The 8,294-nt window shown below is 41.3% G+C and overlaps 1 protein-coding gene across 1 annotated transcript in view; it reads right to left on the bottom strand.

The window, feature by feature from the left end:
• The window catches only part of LOC103802785 (cytosolic carboxypeptidase 6), a gene marked incomplete at both ends in the record, with an annotated part of 133,285 nt that extends 127,655 nt beyond the window's left edge, over nt 1-5,630 (bottom strand). Inside the window, one exon of the mRNA XM_009075307.1 lies at nt 5,541-5,630. Coding sequence (XP_009073555.1) covers nt 5,541-5,630 — 90 coding nt within the window. The remainder of the gene's footprint in view (nt 1-5,540) is intronic.
• Between the last annotated feature and the right edge of the window lie 2,664 nt (nt 5,631-8,294).

Genomic DNA, 8,294 nt, shown 5'->3' with positions numbered 1-8,294 from the left:
AACATTCACAGGCATGCTGGCTGCATGGCCAAGGCAGAGCACCCTCCTGCATCCAAAGATGCATTACAAACACATCTGAAGATGAATTACAGACAAAGCCTTTATACATATGAAGGCATTCACTTGGAGTCTAGAAGTAGCTAGGACAGCATAAGTGTTTGCTTCTAGTCTCTCTCATTGGGCAGAGGAGACAGAAGTGAGACTTGACACTAATACAACAAACACACATGTAAGATCTCCACTCCCTATGGAATCTTATTTGTTTCCTCCTCTGGTAGGAAATATAGCTGAGAAATGGCTTGCTAGAAGGAAGAATACAACACATCAAGTGAGATCGGACTGGTGCAAACCATGCATTTATTCAGATGCAGATTCAGTCCGATATAACGTCTGGCAAATAATGCCCTCAAGCTTCTGATGGCCTGATCATTACCACAACTGGCAATCTCTAGGTTCAGTGTTTCATCTCCAGTACGTCTGCTGTTACCAAAAGCATCCTATACCAATGCCTACACAACTCAGTTTTGTTTCCTTAGGAGAAATTTATACCCTGCAAACAGCTAAGCAAGGTCATCACCTCTGTTACTTCAGAAAGGTTCTTTTCACATGTAAAGGCTTCATTATCTGCATTTACTCTTGCATTTTAAAACATGCCCTGTTCTGTCTTTCAGTTGCTATCACTTATGCCCTAATGCGCAAAAGATTTATGCTTAGTGAAAGAAACAGAAAAGCAGCTTTTAACCCTGACAGTTTATACCTCCTCTTTCTTCACGAGAAAAGACAGAGGTTGGGTAAAATACCAAATAGGAGCAACAGGCTTCAAACTGACTCTTCTCATACTTACCACTGCCTTTCCCACAAGCAATAAAAACTACACAAACCTCCAAACAAGTGGCAGAGGAAAGACCTCATGCAAGTCATACTCATCCTGTTGTAGCAACTTCACTCTTTTACTAACTCCTTTAGGGTTCTGCAGGATCAAATTCAAAGAATTTGAAGGCACTGCCTCCATGAAGTGAACTAGAAAACTGCCACCAGTTTTAATGAGGCAATGGTGGAATCTGTCCAGGAATAAAAACCTTCGTAGCACCTGGAGCACCTTGGTCACACAGAGAGCAAGTTCAATTACCCACTAGCCCAGTGAGTTATTGTGCAACATAGGACTTGGAAGACAGCTGGTAAGAGACTTGTTTTCAGGAAGTCTGTCCCCTTCTACTCCATTCTTTAAACTTGAAATCAAAATTTGTACAAAAGTTTTCAGATTTTTATTCCTGCCCTCTGTTGGCAAGAGGGTGGGGGCTAAAAACACAGACTGAGAATGGAAACAGAAAATTGCCCTGTGTAGTTTGCTTCTTCATTTCATATCATCTGATTTAAGATGAAGCGAGAAGGAGCATTCATTTAAGCAGCTGTAATGAAAAAAGATTGATTGAAAAGTAATTTTTACTCCATTTCTTATGGATAAGAGTCCCAGGTGTCTGTTTTCCTTATATTTTTTCTTTAATGGCTGTCCCCTATTCAGCCCATGAGCTTCAAGGTCAGCTTCTGGTCAAATTACACTTAGCATGAGATGCTCAGTATCTGCAAACCCAGCTGTGGGATCCATCTCCCCCTCTCCCCCTGGCTCGCACTGGGTCTTCCATTCTGGGCTCCCAGCCTGGAAAATTACATTAAACTAAGAGGCTTAGGGTACAAATTTTCATTTTTCCATTTAGATGGCATGGTGGATGCCACACTGGCAAATGTGTCCTAGTAATAGAACATGCTAATTGAATGAGTAAAGTACATGTCTTAGTCCATTCAGACATGCTTAAGCTTGCGATTAGTGACTGCTGACAAAAGCCAAAGCATACAGGATAAACTTAAGCATAATAGTCACTGTGTGTCCTACAACTTTCCATGCACATGAATAGTGAGGGACACTTGCTTTTCTCCTACAAATAAAATAAAATCTAGCAGCCAATGGAAGAAAAATAAGAAAAATAAGAAAATAAGAAAAATAAGAATACTGGGAGAAAAAATACTCCTATTACCTGGCTTTGGATAAAATCCAACCCTTTGGAAAACTGGCTTATGACCAGTGTTTAGAAGATAGAGGTTTACACAGATTTTACATACACATATTTGTGCATTTTGCATACATATATAGGCATTACCTGACATCTGACCCTATCTGTAAGAGTTAGTTTACCTGCCTTGAGAGTATCATGTGGAAGAGAAAATAGCATATATTTTCTTAAATAAAAATACTGTGGGATATGAAAATGATGAAAAAATATCTAAGAAAGGAAAAGAACCTAAAACTACAACCTCAGAAAAATCCCTTAGAAATCTGAAGAGCCCATGAGAGTTGAGTTCAAGCTGTAAGATGAATTTGCACTACTTTGTATTCACTATAAAAGCCCTCCAGGAGCAGCAGTGATTCCAGTCAGGTAGAAAATGGTCTATAAGAGCAAAGTGAAAGCAAGTTCTCTTCATCCTAGACCCTACCCCTACACTTACCCATGCCCAAATATGACACAAGCATCAATGCTTGTGGTGTCTATCACTGAGGAGGAGAGCAACATCCTGCCTTTGGATGTGAAGGGTACTCATGTGAATATACTGTCTGGTGATTTCTGTCCCTGAACTTCACAACAAGCAGTTAAGAACTATCAGGAAAATTTCCTAAAAAGGCTAACCTGAAGCATTGTAATAACTCTTAAAAGACCAAAACAGAAACAAAAGATTCTTAATCCATCTTTTTATTAAGAGACCCTTCAGGGTTTTTTCTGCCTTTTAAGGAACTGAACTACAGCCCAGCAGCTGAACCACGTGTGACATATTACAGCACTTGGTTTTAACTGCTGACGGTTCTAAGGAGGTCTGGCTACTGCTGCACACACTCCACAGCTGGAAGGAAACAGATGTGTATCCAAGTTTACAATACTCGGACATCTGCAGGAATACAGGGTATTTGTGTCCAAAATTCAGTTTTCAGTGGATCCTTCATAGTAAAATATGAAGAATGATGACACAGAAACAATACAGCTCTGAATGGCAACAACGTTAAGGGTTTTTTTTTCTGCAGGATCATTCTTGCTTAGATATATAATCTGTGAGTAAAGTGGAGAACAAAGGACCAATAGACAGGACCAAGCATATCCTGATGTATTAAGGCTAGACAAACTGCTTCTCAGGGATCTTGCCTAATCAAAAAATGGAGGATGTAATTGGGGTAGCTTCTGTCAGGCCCCAGGAAGCTGATGTTTGTACTACACAGCTATATATCCCTTAGCAGAGAATAGGCCAAAGAGGTCAGGAAGAGACCTGGTTGTCTCAAAGACAGGTAGAAATGTGAGTAAGGAGTCAGTTAATATCTTAGAGCTTTAAAGACGAAGAGAGAGCCTGACCTGAATAAAACCTAAGATCAACTGGAAAAAAATTAAGATTGAAAAATGTTGTAACTCATTATCTATTTCCCTATGGACTGATTCTCCTGACCTGGGCAGTCACAATTCTGTTCTTCCATACGCAAGATGCTGCTTACTTCTGGGGAACCTTTGGGATGAACTTCCATATCTTACTGCTTCAGGTGGTGAGCATAATCAAACATGCAAAAAGAAATCTCCACCAACACAAAAAAAAAACCCTGACATGCTCCATATGCACTGGGCTGGCATCTGGATATAAAATCAGCAACACCTAACTATGCCAAAATGCTTCCTAAGACTCCAGAAATCAAATTCCTAAGTGCGACCTCACTTGACTGCCAAAGGAATCCTTTCTATCCCTTCTTTTGACCCTCCCACATGAAAGTTTCCAAAGATGGAGCAAACACCCAATTTCACATTTGGCAATGCTATAAACAGTACCACAACAGCCTGGAAATGTTTGCTATTTCTACTTGTCTTGACACTAATGATACACCCAAGGCAGCTTCCTCTGCACTGGGAGAGTGGCTCAATGCACAGCAGAGGTCAGAACCTGCATTTCCAAGTGAGTCAGGCATGTGTTATAACTGCAGCCACAGCAAGTTTCTGATGTGCTTCTCTTAGACTGATCCCTCCTTGTTATTTTTATTATTTTTCCTCCCTTTTTTTGTGTTGGTTTTGGGTTAGATTTTTTTCCTCACGAAACACAGAAGTTTCTCTGAGACAATCAGAGCATGACTTCTATCCAGTTGTTTCATCAGGCTAAGCATGCCACCCGCTTTTACACATTCCCTTTTCTTGATTTCCCTTTTGAATAAACTCTCCATTATCAAAATAAAATAACATCATTTACAAAGTACCACCTCAGCAGCATGCCTTAGCTTTCATTTCACAGGGCTATGCCAGCAGCCACAAACAGAATCAAAGCAGCCAATTAAAAATCCATATTCATTAACAAACATCATGTGTGCTATAATGCCTTACATTGACTATGGCACCGCAGGAGATGGGAAGCTCACTGAGTTTCCTTGCTCTCAGTCTGAAGCACCGTTTTATCAGAGGAAGGGTTTTACCTTTGCAACTCCACAGGCCAGCAAGAAGAGGCTGAGTGTCCTGCTAGTCCATAGGGCTTGGGCAGCAGAAGTGACAGCTGTTGACCTTTTGCCTCAGAGACATGCCAGACACAGGACTTTGCCAGGATGAGGAGGAGCACACAGAGAAAACCATGAACCTGTGCCAGACCTTTCCCACTGAGGTCTTTAGGTACCAACAGGGCCAGTGGCAAACCAGTCTGCGGCATTACGAGCAGCCAACATAATAAACTCTGCATATGCTTGATTGATGCAACTCATTGGCTTGGCAGGGCCAGGTCCAAGCTGCTGCAGTGAATTAGAAAATTGTCCTGGCTTCAGGGGAGTTCAGCTGATTTACACCATCAACACATCAACCACCACAGACAGCCACATACGTAAGTACAATATCTCAGACCTATACAATGAAGTTATATGAACATATGCCAGGGTTATTTATTTATTTTTATGCACAAGCCTGAGATTTACAACTCATTATAAATACAAGCTGGGCAATTTGCTTTCTATTTTTAGCAGGGATGCTTTGTGCATGAAACAGCTGTCAGCCACTGGGAGCTGCGCTCCTCAGAGCAGCAGCTTCAGACAAAGAGAGGCCTCTTAGAATTCAATTGGAGAACTAGGGTCACTGCTTTGTGGTGAAAGAGAAGCTGGAGATAGCAGACAGCAAGAAAACATAAGCGGTTAACAGAGAACCACTCCTAGAGATTTTCCAGCCCATTTTCCTAAGAAAAGGAGACTTACATGATCACATTGCACAAGAGTGTGCCTGATAGTTCTTCCCAAATAGCTTCAGAGCCTACTGTCCAATTCTGACCAAGTTCAGCAAACATTCACAAGACTTGGAGATAATCTATCCCTGTTGCCTCAAAGATGACAGGCAGATGGGCTTTAGATAGATTCTGCTAATATCCTCACTATGGAAAAATTTATCATGTGAGCTCAGCCTTCTATCACATTCAAAGCTATCCAAACCAAATTCATGCATCAATCGGAAATCAGAGCTCTCCAGATCTGCCATCTTCATGCAGATACTTACCTTGGCAGACGAAGGAAGATGGTGTTTCCCCAGGATGGACCCGTGCAGTGATGAACACCACTTTCTGTTCAGCCCCTGGACGCAGGTTTGCTGCAGCAGAAGAGGGCAGGGGACAGAGGGGAAAAAGAGAAATAAAGGTCCTTAAACTGGGTCCCAGATGTAGAAACAAAGGACCATTAATTTTTAATGCATATCCTTCTATTAAAATTGGTCAAATGCAAAATAAGTATGATTTATAATCAAAAGAGGCAGCATCACCAGGTCTCCATACCAGGCCATACAGCAGACTGCACAAGGGCTGCAAAACTAACGACATGCAGCCAAACCTGCAACAACAAAGTTAGCTCTCTTTTTAAAAACCAAGATTTACTACAGTGAGTTTAACTGCACTATAATTGCGCTCTCACTTGTGATAAATATCCCCCTGGGGCCACAGGAATAGCAGTGGGGGTCCAGTCACAAGGTAGAGCCAATTGCACCCTGCATTACCATTGGTACAAGACTTAACAGTGCCAAGCAATGGTAAAGTGCTACAAATTACATTTATTAGGCTTTGCTCTGGGAGATTTGGAGGTTATTTTTTTCAATCTGTTAACTATTTGGGGCTGCATCTGCCCTGACTCAAAAAAGTGTTCAAAGAAAACCAAAGTATGGAAAAGAGACCAGGATTAAATTCAGGAGCCTTCTCCAGTGAGGGCATGAAAAAGTACTATATCCTCTTTAAATTATGGATAGGACAAAGGGAGATTTAAATCCCAACTATCTGAACTTCACATGGGTTAATCCCCCGGTATTGAAACCACACTACTTTGACCACTTGCTTCAGCCATAAACTACATGGGTCAAGCAGGATCTTTTCTCTCTTTGTGCTGTGACTGCATTTAATACACAGAAAATAAAAATACACTCTTCCAAAATGGGTTCTGGGAATTTTAAAGACCATAAGGGGTCAGGACCTCAGTTAGATGTCTTATCTTCATCTGAACACACACAGCGGGGGTAATACTAATCACAGCAGGCTCCAATTGCTAGAGGCAGTTTAAATCTTTGTTTTGAAGTACAAAGTTTACACACTGAAAGTAGACTGGAAACTAAATCCAACCATTTTGGTTTAATCAGGTAGATGCATTACATATATATCCAAAGCTAGGCTTTTAATTTCAAAGGTGTTTGAGAGTCCTCAAGACCATACCTGAGTTAATTTTGTAATTTCCTAAATTCTTAGAAGTGCTCAGTCATCCTAATGGTAAATCACACTCAACCCCACCACAGGAATAATCAATACATTTTTGGTTGTTCTCAGGAGACTGTCTCAGCAGGTTTCTTTTTTTATTTCCTTAGCATCTCTCAAAGTCCTACAACTGCTCTCCCTGTAACTCAGCCATTCATTTGTTCTTTCCTACTCCAGCTTCACCACTCTCTGGCATTTTTGAGCCCCAGAGGCAAAGAAATATAAGAAAGAAGGTCTCTAATAAACATAGCAGCTGGTGGGGTCAATTCTGTCAGCAGAAGTGGGAGGCAGCAAAAAGGAATCATCAGCTAGAAGTCGATGACCATCCCACATCATTTGCATTAACATCAAGTAGTGTGGGAGGAAGGAGATAAATCACCAACCGCAAAGAACAAAAGGAGAAGGCTGGGATCACTTTTGCAAGAGGAGAGGAGTTTTCCTCCCTTCTTGGAAAACCAGCACTACATTAAAAGGACTGTGGCTCAGCACAGGTATGATGCTCAGCAACAAGAGTACCACTCATCTGGAACAGCACCTTGGTTAGGAAATCTTTTAAACTGAGGATTAGTTTGGGGGGGTTGTTTTTAATTACAAAATTGTTGTTTGGGGGGTTAGTTTTTGGGGGGTTGTTTGTTTTTAATTACAATATCGTTGTTATTTATGCTTCATAACAGTCATTAAAATCTTTAGTCCATTCATTTGCCCCTTGAACTGAAGATAATGTCTACCACGTCCTCTGATGAAAGGAATGGCAGGTATGTATGTGCACACACACTTCCAAACACTCCCCTAAGTTCAAACAGCAACAGCTCTGTCTTCTCTCTCTGTGGTTCTATATGTAACCTAAAAATGAAAGAAAAGGAAAGAAAGGATAGCTATGATCAGGCTACAGCAGTCAGGTGACTTGGGGAGACCAGGCTGGAGCAAATAGCCACACTGCAGCTAGTGGAGGACCCTGTGGTGTACCAGATTCTTCTGAACCATCACAGGAAGAGCCCAGGCTGGAGGAGGGGGAAGCATAACTAGGAGGGAACAGCAGAGAGGAACTGCTTTGGACTGTCCACAACCCCATTCCTGGTACCATTGGGTTCAGGTAGAGGAGCTGGGAGTGATATTCAGTCTTGGGAAAATGGGTGAAGGAAATGTGGGGGTTTTAATTTTTCTCTTGGATCCTCACTATTCAAGTCTATTTTAATGGGCAATAAATTAAAATTCCCACAAGTCAAGTCTGCTTTGCCCACAATGGTAATTAGTAAGTGGTATCCCTGTCTTTATCTTGACCCATGAGCCTTTCCATCTTATTTTCTCCCCCTGTCTTGTAAAAGAGGGAGCAGCTGGGTGGTGGGCATCTGGCAGCTGGCCAAGGTTAACCCACTAAACAACTACAAAATACCATTTCATATTTTAATTTAAATTCTACATTGAAAATGCATCCTATTTTCTACTTCAGAATTGAAAAGATCAATCAAAATTAAGAAGATAGAAGTCTATAGCTTTGCTCAGTAGATGCCAAAAGCACTTAA

This window comes from Acanthisitta chloris, unplaced genomic scaffold (genome assembly GCF_000695815.1).
Source record: "Acanthisitta chloris isolate BGI_N310 unplaced genomic scaffold, ASM69581v1 scaffold13665, whole genome shotgun sequence".
NCBI classification, from domain to species: domain Eukaryota; kingdom Metazoa; phylum Chordata; class Aves; order Passeriformes; family Acanthisittidae; genus Acanthisitta; species Acanthisitta chloris.
The sequence above is the reverse complement of the archived record's forward strand: the minus strand, read 5'-3'. Positions and strand labels throughout refer to the sequence as shown.